The sequence below is a fragment of the Argopecten irradians genome, chromosome 13 (assembly GCF_041381155.1).
Source record: "Argopecten irradians isolate NY chromosome 13, Ai_NY, whole genome shotgun sequence".
NCBI lineage: Eukaryota > Metazoa > Mollusca > Bivalvia > Pectinida > Pectinidae > Argopecten > Argopecten irradians.
The window spans coordinates 27344192-27366082 of NC_091146.1; the positions used below are offsets into that span (position 1 = coordinate 27344192).

General features: G+C 36.3%; 1 protein-coding gene across 1 annotated transcript; it reads right to left on the reverse strand.

The window, feature by feature from the left end:
* Positions 1-272: 272 nt before the first annotated feature.
* LOC138305766 (zinc finger protein 91-like) lies at positions 273-21464 on the reverse strand. Its single transcript, XM_069246037.1, has 7 exons — positions 21433-21464; positions 20621-20883; positions 18841-19121; positions 17338-17640; positions 15966-16076; positions 9036-11126; positions 273-3389 (listed from the first exon to the last, which is right to left on the reverse strand). Exons 1-7 carry the CDS (start codon positions 21433-21435, stop codon positions 928-930), a joined length of 5514 nt encoding a protein of 1837 aa, XP_069102138.1. The 5' UTR covers positions 21436-21464; the 3' UTR covers positions 273-927.
* Positions 21465-21891: the final 427 nt, after the last annotated feature.

The window sequence follows — 21891 nt, forward strand, 5'->3', positions numbered from 1 at the left end:
ACATATATTTCAATAATTACATAACGTACGTGTATCTGTAATTTATTTCTAATCACCATATACCAAGCAAATATTTGTCACATGTTATTTCCCAATAACTCAAAAATCCCCATAGATACTGTAAACAAACTTTCTTTCGCGTGCGATTTACTTTCGCGATCCAAGTAAATTCGCGAAAGTTTACCTCCGTAAATTATTATACACTTCATCTATATGATAGTAATTATCATTTAATTGTTAAATCCGCGATTTTAATCTTCGCGAACTTGTCATTTAATTGTTAAATCCGCGATTTTAATCTTCGCGAACTTGTTTTGAAAAGGAAATCGCGAAATTTAACAACCACGAAAGAAATTTTGTTAATAGTATGTTGATCTACGAAAACTATGATTTTTTTTTTTTTACATCGACTTCAAAGAAGAATACACCAGAAATCATAGTTAACCACATAGGCTACAACATTGTACATGGATATAAACCTCAAAAATGAGGGTAGCTTTTTGGGACAAAATTTCACAGAAATTTTGCGAAAAGAAAAACAAAGTAGTTTACAATAGAGATAAAATAGAGACAACTGTACGGCATTCAGATCTTCAATCTGCATTTGATAATTTAAATTCAATGAAGGGGACTACGTAAAGGATGCGGACGATTATAGAGTCGGCCGGAGCTGATAAACCAAACATAGCAACCTTACTCATCAGTATCTACATATTTGTTCCAACATCCTGTTTTTTTTTGTAACATATTTTTATGACGTAAAGTCATGGACCACTATTCACTCTTCCTGAAGTCTCTTCCCCAGATAGTACATTTGCACAAGTTGTGTCAAAATATATCTTCTATGCAGGAACTGATTAAAAAGACGTTCCTTTAGTAGATTAAACTTTTATTAAACTAATACAACTAGAACTCTAATGCAAACTTTCAATTTTGGTCTGGCCTATTGATGATTCCTCCACAATGTTCGTTTGATATACCACTATCATGGCTAATTCCAAACTGCGTCTGTCCAGAAAGTAGCTCGCCGAGGGGTTCGTTTGTATTTCTGGAAACAAAACTATCACTGATAAACTGGGTCCGGCCGCCCGAAGCTAACTCCGGAGAGGGTTCGTTTGTGCTATTGGTGACATAAATATTACTTCCAAACTGGGTGTGACCCAGAGATTCTTCCTTAGACGGTTCGTTTGTATATCTGTTTCCGTCAGGTGTACTTCCTAACTGGGTGTGGTCCAGTGATGATTCACCAGACGTGTCGTTCGTACCGCTGATTGTATAGCCTTCTCTTCTAAATACAACACTATCCTTATTATGTGCCCCAGAACGTTTATGCCGAGCCAGATATTTCTTATCAGAGAAACCCTTTCCACAGACATCACAAACAAATGGTTTCTCTCCTGTGTGTATCTTTACATGTCGCTGTTTGTCGCACAAATTGGTGAAACTTTTCGCACAAATTTCACATTTATACGGCTTCTCTCCCGTGTGAATTCGGTGATGTACTTTCAGTGCGGAATCTCTACTATAGAATTTCCCACATATATCACATTTGTGTTGTTTCTGTCCTACATGTTCTATAGTATGTGTGAGAAGCGAGACTGAATCATCGAATCCCTTACGACATATATTACAGGTGAACGGCTTTTCTTTTGCATGTGCTTTCAGGTGATCGCCTAGTTGATGTTTCTCGACAAAACCCTTTCCGCAAATATCACACACATGTGGTTTAGATTCCTGGTGAGTGAACATGTGCCGTTCAAGCGAGTACTTTGTCTTATATGCCGCTCCACATACGTCACACATGTGGGACTTCTCATCCGAATGCTTCAGCATGTGCACCTTCAACACCTTGTTTGTTGATAGACCAAGACCACATACCTCACACTTGTACGGCCATCGACCGGTGTGAAACATCATATGGCGTCTTAGTCCTTCCTGGGATTTGAACTGCCGACCGCAGAAATCACACAATTCTTCGGAGTGCTGATTTCGATGTTTTCTGATTGCTTGAAGAGTAGGTTTCACTTTCCCACATACGTCACACGTATACGGCGACTGCTCGTCTTGAGACATACATTGAACACTTTCAATGTGGTTCTTGTAATTCTTTTCATATTTGAACTCCTTCTGGCAGTTGTCACACCGAAAAAGAACGCCCATCTTTTGATGGGATTTCCGGTGTCTAGTCAAAGAAGTTTGTGTATTAAATCCTTCCCCACAAACGGAGCAAATGTAAGGCGATCGCCCGTGACTTTCGATTTCATGCTTCTGTAGTGAAGTCTTAAGACGAAATCCTTTCCCACATACACTGCACTCAAGAGGTTTTTCGTTTGTGTGCGTGAACTTATGTACTTTCAATTTTTGACGAGTAACGAATTCTTTGGAACACAAATCGCATCGATATAGATTATACCCAGTGTGGTCATTTTGCATATGCTCCTTCCAGGTAGTCTCCGATCGGAATATATCTCCACAGTCTTTGCAATCAAATTGTTCTCGAAACTTGGTTTTCCTTTTAGTTTTTTGCTTCTTTGCTATGTGAGTTTCTGTTTCAGACAGACCCATAAGAGTTTCAGTTTTCTGACGGTTATCAAATTTCCTTCCATGTAACCTCTTTCCGATGTGGTATTTTGTATGCCTCTTCAGAGTAGCTTTATCTTGGAAACTGCGATCACAGATGTCACAGGTAAACTTGACCATCAAATCAATTTTCAGACTTTTATTTACTTGAGTCTTCGATGCATCCTCATCAGTCGTTTCGATGTGTGGAACTATCTTGAATTCATGAAAACTAGAAGAAAAAGAACTGTCTTCGTCATGCACGGAAAGCCTCTCTCCTGATTTCACAGCCTCATCTAGAGAGATGTGTTCGAAGAACTCTTTCTTGCGAATATCCTGATCGGAAAACTGATGAGCTGAACTAGCAATGACTAATCTCTGTCCTCGGCCTTGGACAGACCCAGTGAGGTCATACCCTTGACCTTCTTGCGGGATAATCTCCGACTGAGAATATCTATCACCAAGACTCTCTAAAGTTTTATTTTTCGAAAACTCATCATCATTGCCCGTTTCAAAGTCACTGTGAAAATCTCTATCGTCGTCAGAATTTTCATCGACGCGACCTTTGACACCTTCAAAGGCAAAATTGCCAACATCCTCCTTCATTGTACTCTCTCTCTCTCTGTTTCGACAGTCTGACCTCCCATCACCTGGTCTGTGGTCTATATATACCTCCACCAGACCTCCCTGTTCCGTTTTGATATAATCTTTACCCTCAGGGATCGTAATATATGGTTCGGCTTCCCGTCCCTGGTCCTTTTGGATACATCCTCTCTCCTTTGATGTTGCCGTTTTGATCGAGGTATAGGGTGTACCGATAACAGTCTCCACTGAAAAAGACGTGCAGTGTTTAGTTGTCAAAAAAAAACATGGTATGTAAGAGCCGACAACAAGATTATCAAAAGAAAGGTTGTTTTTAACCTTTTCACCCCTTAAGACACATTAAGACACTTCTAAATCAAAGACTAGAACAGTCCATTATGAAAGTTCAGGGGTGAATGAGTTAATATATTCAACGATTTTTGCATTGTCACTTATCAAAAATAACGATTCCTCACTGAGCGACTGAACTAGTTTATGTGACAACATAATAATTAAACAATTTTTTATGCATCCACAGATAAAAAGCTTAAATACGACAGCAATATATTTCAATTACAAGTAACTTATTCAACAGCAACCTATGAAATTTATTGCAAAGCCTGATACCCTATTTAACGTAAGATACGGTAACTGGTTTAGTTCGATTGGTATTACGTCCTTTTTATAGTCATATATGGTGGAGCCAGGATTATTTGACAGCATTTTATAAATTATTGAGAACAAGATATAATTGAACACTAGCTTATTGGAGATCAGTAGGTAACTTAACATTAAATCAACAGATAACTCATGCATGGAGAACCAGAGCTTATTTATCCAATGTTAGCTTATTGGACATCAATCAATCAAGATACCTTACGGAGTACAAGTTATCCTCACAGCTTATTTGATTGCTACTTGTAACTTACTACACATACACCTACAGTGAACTTATTTCTGTGGGCACTTATTATTTGATGTTTATCTACTTGGAATTCATATTGGTCTGCAATTTACCAGAACATTTGGGCAATTACGGAGAATGGAACTCAATTGCCGGTCAAAGAAGGCTTTACGCATGACCGCCAGAAACTTATTACCACGTGTAACTTATTGAACAGTTAACATGTGTGCATAATGGTCTGGGTGATTAGAGACAACTCATTGAACTGCTAAATAAAAAGTGGTTGGGTCAAATACAGACAGGTCTCATTGTCTTAATGGACTTAGTGTTTAACTGTGTCACCTACAGCAAAATATGAACTTACAGTGGGAATGTCAGAAAATTTGTGTGTGAAAAACAAATACTGGAAACAGTGATGTAATTTTTTCTTCTTCTTCCCTTTTTAAATATTTAATTTCAACAAATTCAATTGCAAAGCCTATATTACCCATCTCTAAACTAATACGGTATGGTGCAATAATCAACAAAATATTTTAACATTTAAGATTACATCTTGAAAGAACATTATGTTATTGTATCTCCCCAACCTATCACCATGGAAAACATTTTTTAGTTTCATATATGTAGTCTGATATACATTGCAATATATTTCTTCACCACAATGGCCATAGCCACGTAATAGAGGTTATTAGGATTGTGTATTTTGGTTTTGAATGATGATCTTGGTTCATTGTATAAGATAGTGTTCAGCTGTTTCATCACCAAGGCCACAGTGATGTTATATTGGAATATGAAACATTCTTTGAACAAGACGATGCCACCCCTGAAATTCCATAATGGAATGGTCTAGTAATTGTAGATAGATAAGATTTATATGCAGTCGGACAACTGGTTTTTTTTCATGAGATTTAACACTATCACTAAATACTCCAGGGGTTACTTTCACTGGTAATATATCCACCCCTGGAATATGTCAATGCAAAACTGAAGGCAACAGCAGACATGTGTAGTTTTGTCTTTTGGTGTTCATCAAAATAATTAAATAACAGTAAACAACTGTAGCTTTGAATTTGGGTATCTCTTACTCTGTAATCTTCAAAAGAAGTCCTGCAGACTTGTTGTTGTTCAGGGTTTTGAACTGCCTTCGGTTTTACTTTGAGAAGTCTAGGGGTGGATATTACGTTAGTGATAGTAACTCCTTGAGTACCGAGGATGATCTAGTGCATTTATTGAAAAAAAATCACACTTTCAATACATTATGAACAGGAATAAAAAGACGCATCAATCTTGTTTACATTAAAATTATGCATTGATGAATGTTGTACATGTCCAAGAAAATGGTAAAGGGATACAACTAATTACCTACATCTACAATCAAAGTACTGAAAGCTTAAGGCAAGTAATAAAAGTTAATTTGAAGGCATTCAGACTATTAGACATAATAGAAGAAAAGGAAACCACTTGAATATATACATCTTTGAAATGAACTATTCCTATGTAAAAAGTTTCAAGACATCTTATTTTTGCATCTATAGTCGTACTTTCCTGCAAACATTGTCATGTAACTAAAATCTATAGTCGTACTTTCTTGCAAACATTGTCATGTAACTAAAATCTATTTTGAAGCAAAGGAACACCTCAATTACTGGGGTCAAAAACACAATCCATAACACCTTATGCTTAAAGTCAAGCATTTATTTCTTTTTACATGGCCAACTTGAAGTTGAATTAATATAGTATGTAATTAATTGAGTGACTTAAGGCATTAGAGTAATTTATCATGCACAAGTTTAGAAATAAATCAAAGTACTAATAGTACTGTAACACAATGCAGAACATGTAAAAAATAAAAGAAATACTGTAATATTTGTTTCATGTAATATGAACTTTATGTTAAATCTAAGATTATGAATGGTATAAATCCCAACCCAGTTGTTTACATAAATTTTGAAAAAACATGTCGAAGTTTGATATTACTTAGGAATAAATGATATACATAATCAGCCCATTTCATTTGCTGAGAACAGCAGCAATAAAATGAGCTGATTGTGTCAAAGTATTACTTTTTTAAACATAACAATGGTTTTGTCAATTCTGCATTCAAGCATATTGGTAAGTCAATCAATTTGGTTTGAACTGTGCAAGGTCAAAACAGTGAAATGCCACCATGAAATATGATGGTTTAGCTTGGTTTAATTATCTCTGCAGCACTGCACTATTAACATGTACATAGTCATTTATGGATACATGCATAACTCAATGACAAGTAGCGATTAAAAGCCCTGCCATCTCTTGGGGGGAGGGGGGAGGGGGGGTGGGGGGTGGGGGTTGGGTGGGGAGTGTCAAAGCTAAAATTTATACAAACTCTGTTCCCCTTACCCGTAGGATGTTTCTGGCCAAATTGTGTAAATATGTAAAGCCATATTTATAAAAAACAAGAGATCCCAGAGGGATCTTGGCGCCCACCAAAGAATGATCTATTTCTGACAAAGGAAAAATGGATCTTTTCTCTACTTTTTAAACTTTTTCAAACATACTACTTGTAAATTTTGATACAGATCGCTTCAGTACCTTTTGAGAAATAGCGGTAACAAACTTCAACTATCAAAATCCAAGATGATTCCTTGGCGGCCATCTTGTTGATCAATCGGTCCCAAATCACAATATGCACAACTAGGGCCCTAGGGGAACCTACATGTGAAATTTGAGAAAGATCCATTCAATACTTTCTGAGAAATAGCGATAACAAACTTTGAATATAAAAATCCAAGATGGCTGCCTGGCAGCAATTTTGTTGACCGATCGGTCCCAAATCACAATATGCACAACTAGGGCCCTAGGGGAACCTACATATGAATTTTGAGACAGATCCCTTCAGTACTTTCTGAGAAATAGCGATAACAAACTTTGAATAACAAAATCCAAGATGGCTGCCTGGCGGCCATCTTGTTGACCGATCGGTCCCAAAATGCAATATGCACAACTAGGTCCCTAGGGGAACCTACATATGAAATTTGAGACAGATCCCTTCAGTACTATCTGAGAAATAGCCATAACAAACTTTAACTATCGAAATCCAAGATGGCGGCCTGGCGGCCATCTTGTTCACCGATTGGTCCAAAAATGCAAAATGCACAACAAGGGCCCTAGGGGAACCTACATATTAAATTTGAGAAAGATCCCTTCAGCACTTTTTGAGAAATAGGGATATCAAACCTTAACTATCAAAATCCAAGATGGCGGCCATCTTGTTTTTCCGATCAGCCTCAAAATCTGTATGGCACAAATAGGGACCAAGGGTAACCTCCATGTGAAGTTTGAACAAAATCCCTTCAGTAGTTCTCAAGAAATATCGATAGCAAACTTCAACTGCCAAAATCAAAGATGGCTGCCTGGCGGCATCTTGTTTTTCCGATCAGCCTCAAAATCTGTATGGCACAAATATGGACCAAGGAGACCCTCCATGTGAAGTTTGAACAAAATCCCTGCGGCAGTTTTTAAGAAATAGTGATAACAAGCATTGTTTACGGATGGACGACGGACGGCGGACGACGGACCACGGACGCAGGGCGATTTGAATAGCCCACCATCTGATGATGGTGGGCTAAAAATCACCAAGCCCCGTTTCAATGGTGTAAAGTAAGTAACTTTTGTAACTGGAAAAAAATACTAATTTGTCAGCGTTGGAGCATCTTGATAAGCTAATTAAAATTATAATTTAGATTTCTATTTTTTTCATCTCACATAATAATTTTATCAATTATACCGTTGAGTACCCAGAGGTCATTATTTTATATTCTAACCAGAAACAAGGTCAACATATATTACAGGATTTACTTTTAGATTAAAGATGTCAGTATCAATATTAGATATGAATGATAAAACATAATTTATTTCCACACGCACAATATTGATCTTGTCATAATATCACAGAAGTAATTCATGTACACTGTAAATTGTCCTCCATACAACTACTTGGGAATTTATAAGAAAATATAGCAGAAAATTGGAGGACATCTTATATCAACCAATAGAACTGTATTTGTTATAATAAATATTCTAATGTACACACACAATTTGTTATTTGGATATTACAGATCTAGATTTGTGTGCCCTTGAGGGTGGGTATTGATTGTAATGTCATGTGTTTGCCAGTGAAACGTCATACATTTCTGAGAAAACAACATGATTTTTGCTCATTGCTAGCCCTTCATGAAATTTCCCTCTGACCAGTTGGCATTCATATTGGTTATGAATGCCTTCTGAAAGACGTTCAACGCTTATATTTACATTTAATTACAATTTTATGATGAAATCCCAAGGGAACTTGCATCTGTGATGATATTAATCATTCATTATCGTCGAGGATGAAACAGCAATTTGAGCAGCCGTTTTTCATAATTGCTGGCATGATAATTGTGACATTACAATAATAATGACATCATAATAAGCGCTTGAAGTTCATAGACTATATGAATGCCAACTGCGCTTAGTAAGTTTACATAGTGGGACTGCAGTGAAAATAAAAATATAGTTACTGTATTATGAAGTCAAAATGGATACATTATATTATATACCTACCCCCAAAAAGGTAACTCTGTAATATGAAAAAACAGAGTAAAACACATGGGCCACTGGAGGTCTTTCCTGACAATCAAAAATGAGACGTTAACTCGGGCCCTTTATGGATGTGGCCGTATCTGCTTGTGACAGGTAGAATACTGTAAATCCATTTATTGTCGCATATTTCACGCGGGAATAGAATTAGTGAATATAAAATCTTTGCGAAAAAGGTTCAACTGTAAGTGGAGTTGTGTTTATACCTGAAAATCGCGAAATTGAATCATGAAAATGTGTTTGCTCATAAAAACGTGAAGTAAAGTCGCCAGAAAAAAGGTAAGGTCTACAGTACATTCTCCCAAAACCCACCAGTCAGAAACACCGTTACACTTTTAAAGTATGACAATAATCATAAGACTTGAGTATGATCAATCGACAACTAACAGATCAGGTTTATGGGCATTACTAAGAGTGTGTTTCTTTAAGTATTTTTTGTCCGAGAAGCCCTTGCCACAGACATCACAGATAAAAGGTTTCTCTCCTGTGTGTATTTTAATATGACGCTGTTTGTCTCCCAAATTGGTGAATTTTTTACCGCACATTTCACATTTGTATGGTTTTTCCCCAGTGTGTATCCTAAGATGGACTTTCAGAGCAGAGTCTCTACTGTAGAACTTTGAACAGATGTCGCACTTGAATAGCTTCTTGCCCATGTGTTCCATCGTATGTGCAAGTAGAGAATCTCCGTCGTCAAAACCTTTCCGGCAAATGTCACACTTGAATGGCTTCTCTTTAGCGTGCGCCCTTAAATGCATCTTCAGCTGGTACTTGTCGGTGTATCCTTTTCCGCAAACTTCGCAAACATGCGGCCGGTCACCGCGGTGACTCATGAGGTGCCTATCCAAAGTCACCTGGTTTTTGTACCTGTTACCACATATGTCACACATGTGTGATTTCACCGATGAATGTGCCAACATATGTTTCTTTAGTTCCGCATTAGAGCTTAAACCTCGTCCGCAGTACTGACAGGTATATTTCCAGTCACCAGTGTGGAACATTACGTGGCGGACAAGAGCACATTTCGACTTGTACTGTTTACCACAAATTTCACACTGGAAACTTTTTTCTTTGTCATGTACCCGACTGTGATTTTGTAGAAGCTCTTGAGATGCGAACACAAGGCTGCACACTTCACATTTCTGTCGATCTTCATTCATTTTCATGTGCATCCTCTGATGATTATTAAAAGCTTTATCCGATTTGAAAGTTTTGGTGCATTGTCCACAGCAGAAGTTTCCCGGTTCTTCGAACGCCATGCCCTCGTGTTCCTGAACACAGTGAACAGAGTACGACTCATCCTCCTCGAACTCCTTTTCACAATGCTCGCAGGTCAATGTCATACTGACACCATGAGCCTCTAGATGCTTCAAATAGAACTTTTCATCCTTGAACTGCTTACCGCAGCGTGCGCAAGGAATTATTCTGTCAAGCTTCTGACGTGTATGGGTCTGGAGATGTCCACGAAGCGATACCGCGGTGTCAAATTCTGCATTACAGACATTACAGGACAGAACAACTTCAGGAGTAATGTTGTGTTTCTTCATGTGCGTCATCAGTGATATCTTCTGTCGGAAACGTTTGTCACACACCGTGCAGGCATGTGGCTTTTCACCCGTGTGGCCCATCATGTGGAGCTTCAATCCCAAACGAGACTTAAAATCACGATCACACAAGTCACACTGGAATGGATTCCCCCCACCATGTTCTCTCAGGTAATGCTCCTTGTACAAGTTCTCATTTCTAAAATTCGACCCACATTTCCGACAGTTGTAATTTGCTATGGACACAGGTACTGGATCCTTGGTATCGCTCTTTTGATTTCCCATTACGTTCTGAACGCATTTCAAAGATTTTTTCCCACCATATTTTTTGTAATGTTCCTCCAATTCAGTCTTCAACTGAAATACTTGACCACAGCCGTGACAGCTAAATAATGTGCTTGACATTTTGATTCTCAGGTGTTTATTTTGCTGGGAAGATCCAATTGTAGCTTGAGGGGAGGAACTTAACTTTGTAGGGACAGTCCATAATGGAGGAATAGCAGATTCATTATCAAAACTTGACGTGGAATCATTTGCCACATCAGAAGGTCCCGATTGACCATTGACCTTATAGACATTCTCCACAAACTGATGATTGGAATTTTTCACATTATTAGCATCAGCGAATATAAGATTCATCTCTTGTAAGTTCTGGTCCGACACAGCACTGTGCTCATATTCACCGTGATCAGATTCCTCTTCCGATAGCGGCTCCTGCTTCACTTTGTGAATGATTTCATGATCCCGTAAAGCATTAATATCGCAGAACATCTTTCCACATATATCACAGCTGTGGGGTTGCCAGTCAGAGTCTATCTGAAGACGTTTTGGTTTTAGTCGTCGTACCATACTGGCTACGATGTACGATGGCCCCTCCGGCACCTCAGCAGTTTGGTCTGCGATATCTGGCATCTCCTCATCTGCAGAAAAACAGGAACAAGTTGAGTGAATAGGCCAAGGCAGGGAGCATCTTCATTATATCACATTTCTATATACTGGTCCGTTTACACGCACAGCGTCTCCAGAAACATATGTTACAACCTTAAATGCGTAAGGATGAAATTATATTTTGTCCATGAAAACTGCATTAATTTTGTATATCCAGACTGAAACTAAGCTGTATTTTAAGGTTAATTTGTTTGTTTGGTTGATTAATTAACGTCCTATTAACAGCTAGGGTCATGAAAGAACGGCCTCCCGTGTATGCGGTGTGTTTTGTGTATGAAGTGTGTGGTGAGTGTTTCACTGTTTTGGGAGACTGCAGTATATTCATGTGATGTCTTCCTATATAGTGGAACTCTTGCCCTTTTTATAGTGGTATATCACAGAAGCATGGCGCCGAAGACAAAAGAAGAACAAACCCCACCTTATCACACTATACTGACAATGGGTGAACCAGTCGTCCCTACTCCCTTACTGCTGAGTGCTAAGTAGGAGCAGGAACTACTACTTTTATAGACTATGATGTGTCTCGGCCAGGGGACAGAACCCAAAGCCTATCTCACATGGGCAAGCGTTCAACAGTAGGCCAAAAGTGAGGCGTCGAAAAAGGGAGACATATCAATAGTCATTGATGGACAGTATCCCCTATACGCAGTGTGAGAAATCAGTTTCTGTAATACATTTGTGTTATATGTTATGTCTCCTTGTTAGTGTCGAAAACATTCCTTTTTAAAGGGGTAGAAATAACCGCAAGCTCGTCAGCCCGGGGCTATTAAATTTAATGAAGGGCAAATTGGTTATTTAATGAGCTGGTCTGTCGGGCTTGTTGATATTTAAACCAAAAGAGTGTCCTTAAAAATCTTGATCAAACCCTAGCTATTGTAACTAATTGCTTGTAGATGCTTGGCTTGTTGTGTATTTTCAAAAAAAAAAGTTAAAAAAAAAAGTCGATTTCAAATGCTGATTTTTAGGTTTATAACACTCTAGAATGCACCGCCTGTGGTGGGCGGACCTGTCGCTTCGCTCAAGGTCCATAATATCAGGGCCACTTAAATAACTGAAGGGCCAGTATATTTTCTTTCAGGCAGGCCCTTTGGTCAAGCTAAAATCAATCCTTATTTCTACCCCTAAATTTTATAGTGCTATCTCACTGTAGCATACTGATAAAGATACTTAACAGCCCACCTCACCATTATATTGGCAGTGATTTTCTTACTCAATAATTTTAGGAGCCTGTACCTTTTAAATTGGGAAAACAATACATTGCACTGTTCTTATTTATTTTGGGAAAATATTTACATAAAATTGGGAAAATACAGCAAGATTTCTCAAGGGGAAGGGGCCTTTTTTCGACCCCGGCTGATTGGCAACAAAATCAAAGTGACAATGCCACTCATAGATGCTGTGAATGAAGGACTCAAACAAAGGGATGGAGAAATTGGTATTTCATTTAAATATTGAATTTAGTATTCTTAGTGTGCAGCGTTGAATTTTGGATTTTAAGAAAATATATTTACAGTATACCGTATTTATTTTATGATATTCAAAGTTGTTTCAAGAACAATAAGATGAATAATTCATTTTCCTGAAATAACTGAAATTAATTATATATATAAAAATTCTTTCTGAAATTACAATTTCAACACCAATGAAACCGTTCAGAATTTGAGTATCATTTTTCATAATTCTTTATTAATTACTAAATTATCAATTTCATCAATGTCCCTTTAAAGACAAATAAAATAATAAGTTAACATATCCATATCTTAATTTCCACTTTACATTTAAGAATATTTTCGGAAAAATATAACATTGAAAATATTACCATTTCCAGATATGTTTTGATTTCCTTTTCAGAAAACTTACATGGGTTGCTTTGATGACTTTTGACTAATAATTCATGGTCAGATACTTTTGCCAAATAAAAAGTACATTATTTCATTACGTACATCACTCAGATTTCTTTTAAATTCACAAGAACGCTAGTCGTTAACATCAAGAAAACTTCATGTAATGTATCAGACTTTTGCAAGTCTTCGTAAGCCTAACTGGTTGGCGACATATAAGCCTATCGTGAAGAACATTTTATCGTGATTTTTGCTTTGCCGACTTTTGACTCATAATAAATCATGCCAAATAAAAGGTACATTGTTTGGTTACTTATAATACTCAAATTTCTTTTAAATTCATAAGAATGCTAACATTCGTGCACTGCATCGGACTTTAGCAAGTCTTCATAAGGCTACCGTACATTACACAGCAGTTTAAGTTCATTTGTCTCTTAAAGTTGCTCGTACATTCATAGATCTATATCATCATTATATTTTGTAAGTTTATGTAGATAAATTTTGTACTTTTTCCATTTCAATATAACGCAGTTGTCGATAAACAAAAGACACAACTCCCAGTGACAGAACAAGGGAGGAAACTTGTGCACACCCAAAACTAAAACTTTTACTGCGTAATATATCATCAGATATAGTTCGTCAATACAACCAACACAAAAAACTTTATAAGCGTTTTAAGAACTTTCTTTTGCAGTTACCTTTCTAACATTTAATTACAATAATCGATCAGTAGTATGAATTACGTATACGTAAAGTTTAAATAAACATACACAGTCAAAAATTCTGCCGTGGAGGAAGACAGCGAGGAAGGTGTTGTTTGTGATTTTCGGGAGACTTGACTGATCTTGAAGTGATACAAATGTCATAAGGTCCCAACTGAACATTTAAAACACTCCATTCATGCATGGTGTACATGTACATACAAATTCAATGTCTATGGTTTTGAATATTGATGTTTTATTTTTTTATACCATCAAATAATACGTGAAATGAACAAAAAAACTTAATTTTCATCGCGGAGTGGTTTCATTGTTTTGATGTGCAAAGGCTCGCCGAGCGTACCTAAGAATGCTGTTTCACAGCATCAAAAAAAAAACCCAATCCTCCAGCTTTTAGTTATAAACTCTAGTGTTGGAATCACATAATTATCCATGAATCTGTCTTACAAATTGTCTACAGAATCAAAGCACACAAGAAAATTCACCCCAAAAAACTCATAATGAACTATTCCAGCACTTGAATTGAAAGAATTCAAACGTGTCTTCAGGGGTATCAACAAATCTATCATGACATTACAATAGGGGGGTTTTGAAATCCCAAAACGATGTGGGTAAAGTACAATTTACCGTCGATTAGTCCCACCATCCGGTGATTATGAGTTTCGTGATGTCATAATCACTGGAAGGTGGGACTAATCGACGGTTAATTATACTTTAACCACGATTTGAGGATCTCAAAACTCCCGTATTGCATTCAGTCATTTTAAAATTGACTACAGAAATCATTGATAATCACTTTTCCAAAGCAAACTGCACAAATTTTGTAAAAACTCCATTAATAGGGGACAATGCAAAACCTTATATATAGGGTTACTCAACAAACGATTATATATATAGTTTACTCAACTCCCCTTTATATCAGAATTCTGAGCACAAAATTTTATCAAAATCTGTCAAATAGTTTAGGAGGTGTTTGCTGGACAAAAATGTGTCGACAGAAAGACAGATGGACAACCTGATTCCAGTATACCCCACTCCCTTAACTTTGTTTATAACAACCCATATCTTTTTTATATGTTTGTATATAGATGGAGCAATTCAGAAACACAGATTTAAGATTGAAAATATGGCTTATTTCTGAATATAGGTATTTTATCACTCTTTATCTCAAGATTTATATAATACTGATAAAGGTATATTTCTGAATAAATGTATTTCATCGCTCTTTATCCCAGTTTTATATACATACTGATATCATTTCAATAAAGCTTCATTTATACGCTGAAAGCCAAATTACGAAAAATTCACAATTTAATTTTACTGTTTTTACCTGAAATCCCAAAAAAGACCTTTTTGTTAAGTAATCAATTATATCAATTTTTTATACATCTCGCACAGACTCTTTGGAGCCCCCATCATTTTATTCTATGAAATCAACAACCATTGTTATATTGGGCTAGGGACAACCCTGCTGTCAGCATCAGATTAAAATACAGATCCTTATTATCGCTCGGTTTGATAAAGGATCTGACAACATCCCGTTAGGGGTTAGTTCTGATGACCTTTCAACTTGTTCTGTACTTCCAGAATCTTGGAAGTGAATTTCAGGGGACAAAATAGTTTGCAAGGTATGTCAGAATTATTTTCGTCCCAAAGAGCACAGCAGAAGCTACTGGGACGAAATATTGTTTTTAATTGTTGTAGCTTTAGGTGCATCAAATGCATTTGATCTGAAGAAGACCTAGTACATAGGCAATATTTCTTCACACGAATTTCAGGTAAAAAAAAAATTATGTGATTTTTATGTGAAGAAATATTGCCTGTATATCAATCTGATTAAAATACAGATCCATTTAACCACTCCGTTCAATAGAGGATCTGACAACATCCCATAAGGGGTCATGTTCGGATGAACGATAATGCCATTTCGTCCCAGTATACATATACAATTAGCTTTGTTGTGCTCTTTGGACGAGATGACTATATACACAAAAATAATTCTGACGGCTTTTCCAAACTATTTCGTCCACAGTCAAGATTCTGGCAGCAGCAATTTGATTGGCCATTTCCAAAGGTCACCAGAACGTGACCCCTAATGGGATGTTGTCAGATCCTATTATCAACGATTGGCCATTTCCAAAGGTCACCAGAACGTGACCCCTAATGGGATGTTGTCAGATCCTATTATCAACGAAGTGATAAAAAGGATCTGTATTTTAATCACATTGGAGAGGTTTAGACGGACTCTTACCTTGAGGATACAGGTTTTGTTGGAGTGGTTTCTCAGGCTGAACATTAGACACTTCCATTGACAAACCCATGACTAATGCTTTGTGCTGTGTTTCAGAAGGCGATGCTAATGCTAGAACAAAATGTTGAATCAAATCAATTAGCTAACACCTAGAAACAAAATCCGCAATTTATTTATCAATTGTGAAATTACAAATGATTAGGTCAAAGACATCAAACAACTAGAAAGGTCGTACAGGTGACAAAATCCTTGTCATCCTTGCTATACCATCCACCCCAACACATCTATATTGTGTAAGGTTTGTTGCCACCAAGTTTTGTTGAAACTCCTCCAGTAGTTTAGGAGGAGTAGTCAGTCGATTTTTGTGTCTACAGACAGAAAGACGTAAAGACAGGCAAAAATACTGTATTATATAGCTGTCCTGGATCTTATTGATTTGTATATATGGTATGCTATTTAGCATAGCTACATTTATCATTATATATATATTTCTTTCAAATTCAAGGACTTTTCAAGGTCTGTGTGCCCACCATGTTTCCATGTTGGTGCAACAAATCGAAACTCGGTCAAAGGCAAATGGTTTATCCATTACATCACCCAATACACAAGTTTACCAGAACATCTAAGTGTCTTTTAAGGATTATAGAAATCAAACATGTGCAGAAAATACAGATACAATTAGCAAAGGGGACACTGAAACATTGAACGTCTTTCAGCTGGCATTCATGGCCGATATGAATGCCAACTGGACAGCAGCAAATTGCATGAAGTGTGCTTATATTAACATTTGATAACAATTTTATGGTGAATTCTCAGTGATTTTGGATCAGCTTTAATGAATTAATCCTTTGTTATCATCAAGGATGAAACAGCCGTTTGAACAGCTGCTTTCCATGATCGCTGGCACAACAATTGTGATATCACAATGACAATGATGTCATGATAAGCGCTTGAAGTTCATAAACTACATGAATGCCAACTGCGCTTGATAAGGTTACATAATCAGACTGCATTGAAAATGTAAATACTTAATGGTGAACCAAATGAAAGTTGTGGACGAAAAAGGTCAGCCATATTTTAATTGTTTCAAAGAAAAATTGTGTTCTTGGCACATTAATGTTTTATGACTTTCATTCTTGGAGATGCATTATTATGTCATAATTCATATGTGAAATATGAGATACAATGTCGATGTTATCAACATCACACATCAAATCTATGGAATGGGGCTTCTATATACTCCCTCTTCAGAAAAGGGGAGGGGCCTTTACAGTGGGAGGGGTCCTTAATCCCATCAATACGGTAAGTAACAATTTGGATCATCTTTTTGACCTGATTAGAAAAGACACTAGCCTAAATACAAACCACTTACATTCACTTGGTACAGAAGCCGTCTTCAATGGAATGTCATGATGAATATCTAGGTTTTCTTCTTGATCACTCAAATGTTTTGCAGTGTCTTTGTCAGCCAAGAGCTTGACATTATAGTCTGCATCACCTCCTGAATGTTGGCCGGTATCTGTGTCACCAGTATCCATACATCTATCATCAGCCTCATTTGAAAGTTTGCCACTTTCATCATCTGTATCAACCAAATGTTTGTCAGCATCTTCCTCCCCATCATTGAAATGTTTGTCTCTACCTGGCACTCTAGATTGAATACCGTCACCCATATCTGTGAAATAGATTATTTGATTTACAAATTTTTGGTTTTGTTTGAAATGAAACAGTGTTTTTACCATATGATCTCCATGCAATCAATTAGGTATAATAACTATTTTTCAAACTGTTTTTAGATATACTCTACAGTGTTACTTTAATGAGTCAATTAAAACTTCTGCAGATATATCCTTCAATGATAATGTTAAATTTTAGTATATTATACTTCTGGATTCAGGCTATATTTCACCCATTTATCAACATTTCACAGATCAAATTAATAGCAATGCCTTGCGGAAATATTCACACCTCAAAAATAAAGGGCTATATGGTATTAACCCACATGACTGTATTGGTATATGTATAGATATTTTATTGTGATATTCATGAATTTCATGTGGCGTAAATTAATGTACTGATAAAATTATCAATAAATATGTAAACTGATATATACACTTGCATTGTTGTTCTGAAACATTGATTCAGTATATGGTTATCTTACACCAATTTCAATGATCAATTTGTCAAACTTGATAAAATTGGTCAAGGGAGACAACCATATTCTATTTAAAGTCCCAATATCCTATCTGTCCGATTTTTTGGTGAATTACACCAATGTTGAATATAAAACCCTGGTGTAAATCATACTGACCCACAAAATTTAAATGCACACAAAAATTAGTTGCATTCATACATCATTTAACTCATTCACCCCTGAAATTCCATAATGGACTGGTCTAGCTTTTGATTCAGGAGAGTCTAAATGTGTCTTCAAGGGGTGAATGAGTTAATAAAGTGTTACAATCTGATTAAAATACAGATCCTTATTATCACTACGTTAGATAAGAGGATCTGAGAAAATCCCATTAGGGGTCATGTCCAGGTGACCTTTGTAAATGGCCAATCAAATTGCCGCTGGCAAAATTTTGACAGTGAATTTCAGGGGACGAAATAGTTTGAAAATCTGTCAGAATTATTTCCGTGTACGTAGTCATCTCGTCCAAAGAGCACAATAAAGCTAATCGTATTTATATGTTGGGGCGAAATGGCGTTGTCAATTGACAGAGCAACGTGCAGAAAATGCATTTGATCTGAATTACACGTGGTATAAAGGTCATCCAAACATGAACTTAATCGGATTTTCTCAGATCCTCTATTGAATGAAGTGGTTATAAGGATCTGTATTTCAATCAGATTGTAAAGTGTTACACTCTACCTGTTGGTAAAGTTTTCTTCTGGTCAAATGGAGGCTGCTCTTCCTCAGCTTCTACAGCTGCGTCTGCATCTATGTCCGCGTTCATGTCTGCGTTCATGTCCTCATGTACATCTGGTTGTCTGGGGGTTTGGACAAACATGACGGTGTCCTGAGAGGCAAAGTTCTCCTTCAGGAACGTCTCGCACTTCCTCACCAGGTGATTCACACAGTACTGCCGGGCTAGTTGTAGTACAGATGTCGCCAAATCAACAGTTAAATCAATCTCATCTGTATAGAGATATCTGAAACAAACACAATTATAAAGTCAATAGCTTAAATCAATCTCATCTGTATAGAGATATCTGAAACAAATACAATTATAAAGTCAATAGTTAAATCAATCTCATCTGTAAAGAGATATCTGAAACAAATACAATTATAAAGTCAATAGTTAAATCAATCACATCTGTATAGAGATATCTGAAACAAATACAATTATAAAGTCAATAGTTAAATCAATCTCATCTGTATAGAGATATCTGAAACAAATACAATTATAAAGTCAATAGCTTAAATCAATCACATCTGTATAGAGATATCTGAAACAAATACAATTATAAAGTCAATAGTTAAATCAATCTCATCTGTATAGAGATATCTGAAACAAATACAATTATAAAGTCAATAGTTAAATCAATCTCATCTGTATAGAGATATCTGAAACAAATACAATTATAAAGTCAATAGTTAAATCAATCTCATCTGTATAGAGATATCTGAAACAAATACAATTATAAAGTCAATAGTTAAATCAATCTCATCTGTATAGAGATATCTGAAACAAATACAATTATAAAGTCAATAGCTTAAATCAATCTCATCTGTATAGAGATATCTGAAACAAATACAATTATAAAGTCAATAGCTTAAATCAATCTCATCTGTATACAGATATCTGAAACAAGTACAATTATAAAGTCTATATACATAACAGGGTTGCGTCATTGAAATAATACAATAGTAACACTATGTAATTAAATAATCCAATAGATTTGTGCTAATTAGAGCCAGTATGGAATATTTTTATGGAAAGGCCGTCAAGAACAAATCACAAAATGTGGGTAACAGACATTCAATCTGCCAAGTAATTAAAATTATATAGACTTGTAATCCCGCTCCACTACGATGATCTCCGCTCCAATACTAGATCTGACAACTCCAGGTTCAGCATGACCCCTGGTTAGTAGCCAATCAGTGTGTTGCCTACAAAATCTTCTGTGTGGATAATTCGTTCAGAAGTTCTGAAATGTTCCAATTCTAGGCCAGCGACCATGCTGAGGTGACCTGAACAGGTTGCTGTTAGATCTTGTATTGGAATGTATCGTAGAGTAGCGGAATTACAAGTCTTCGTTTTAATTAGATTGACAGATATCAATCAAAGTTCATTTCATTAATAATTGTAATTTTTCTGAAATCATTATCAATGACCAAATTACAAGGAAGTAAATAATGTACAGTATGGCTGGGAATAGTTAACATGGACAAAAGGAAATCAAGTATGTGTGTAGAAGTGTAAAAATGTACTTCTGTGAGTTATCTCCCTTTAACTTTATCAAAAGCCGACTTGATTTGTCCTCTTCTTATTCTAGAATCTAACTTCTGATCACTTCATTAGAAAATCTTTTACTTGTGGAAGCTCGATCTTTCATTCTTGAGCTTGAAGATCTTGAATAAGGACTTTCCTTCCAATCTATGAAGAGAGCAAATCAAGTTGGCCTCGGTGCAAAAGATAATCAAGTACCTTAGAAAATGTGAGAAAATGTTTTTCTGTGTATCTAGGAGAGTTATCTCCCATTTACTGATGGTGGGGTCCTCCAGCATTGTACAAAACACGGAACTCCGAGACACCAGAATGGCTTTATGCGCCAGGATTTGTTCTTTGCCGCCATTTGTCACAAAGGCCACATCGCTGGCAATCCCGGATGTAAACAGATGACTGAGACAGTCCAGGAGACATTTCTCACCCTGCCAGTTGGGTTTAAGATTTTCATCACCTTTGTCCATCTGAAAAACATATTTCAGGCTATATTCAGTAAAATCTGTATTATAGTGATCACCTCTGCATGAAGATCACCTGCTTTAAGTGACTATTTTCGGCGTTCCATTTCAAAACAATTTGGCCTGTTTATATTGAGATCACTGAGTCTGACTCGTATGAAATAATGACTTCAGCTGCTGATAATTTATTTTCACAGCGGTATACAGGGGGAGGTATTGTTAACCCATTGTTTTGACAAAAAAAAACTTTTGAACAATTATTGGTGTTTAATTGTGTATATATACACATGTATACATGTCTAATTAACACAGAAATGATATAAAATGACTTATTTTGCTTTCGATGCATGCACAATCAGTATTTGATTTATTCCATATTTAGGACATACTGCCACAGAATTTTTTCGGGATACAATTAATTATTTTTAATATTTAATAAGTAAAATTTATAGAAGCTCAAACTTTTCAATGATGGTAATAGTGTAAAGTAAGTAACTTTTGCAACTGAAGAAAATACTAAATTGTCTGCTTCTGTTTTTCATAGAGAAAACGTACCATTTATCAGTGGTGGAGCATCTAGGACCGCTACGTCTCTGCAAATCAAAAATATTTAGTTTAGCAATAACAATGAAGCGTTCAGAATATCTTCATTAATGGCCATACATAGTGTAGATGAAATTAAATTACAAAACACAAAAAGCAATATTGTTTTTCCCACTTCTGTTTTGAATTTGGGAAAATGTGAGATAAATACATGTATAACTGCACCAGACAGTAAAGCAGTGAAATGAATCTTCAATGTTAAAATAGATTACACATTTTTTTGGTGATGTAACTTTACTTCAGTAAAATATGACACCCGAAAGATGATCTGCGTTATGGGATATAGGCCTATATTCTAATTTAAAGATGCTCCATCACTGAAGAATCAAGAATGGTATTTTTTTCTCTATCAAAAACAGGAGCAGACAAATTTGTATTTGTCTTCAGTTACAAAAGTTATACCATCGACCA

Coding starts and splice junctions, on each gene's coding strand:
- LOC138305766 (XM_069246037.1), bottom strand. Junction 17,641..18,840: donor GAAGAAAACTTTACCAACAG/GTAGAGTGTAAC, acceptor TCTATTTCACAG/ATATGGGTGACGGTATTCAA. Junction 3,390..9,035: donor TGATCTGTTAGTTGTCGATT/GATCATACTCAA, acceptor CGTCTTTTTCAG/TGGAGACTGTTATCGGTACA.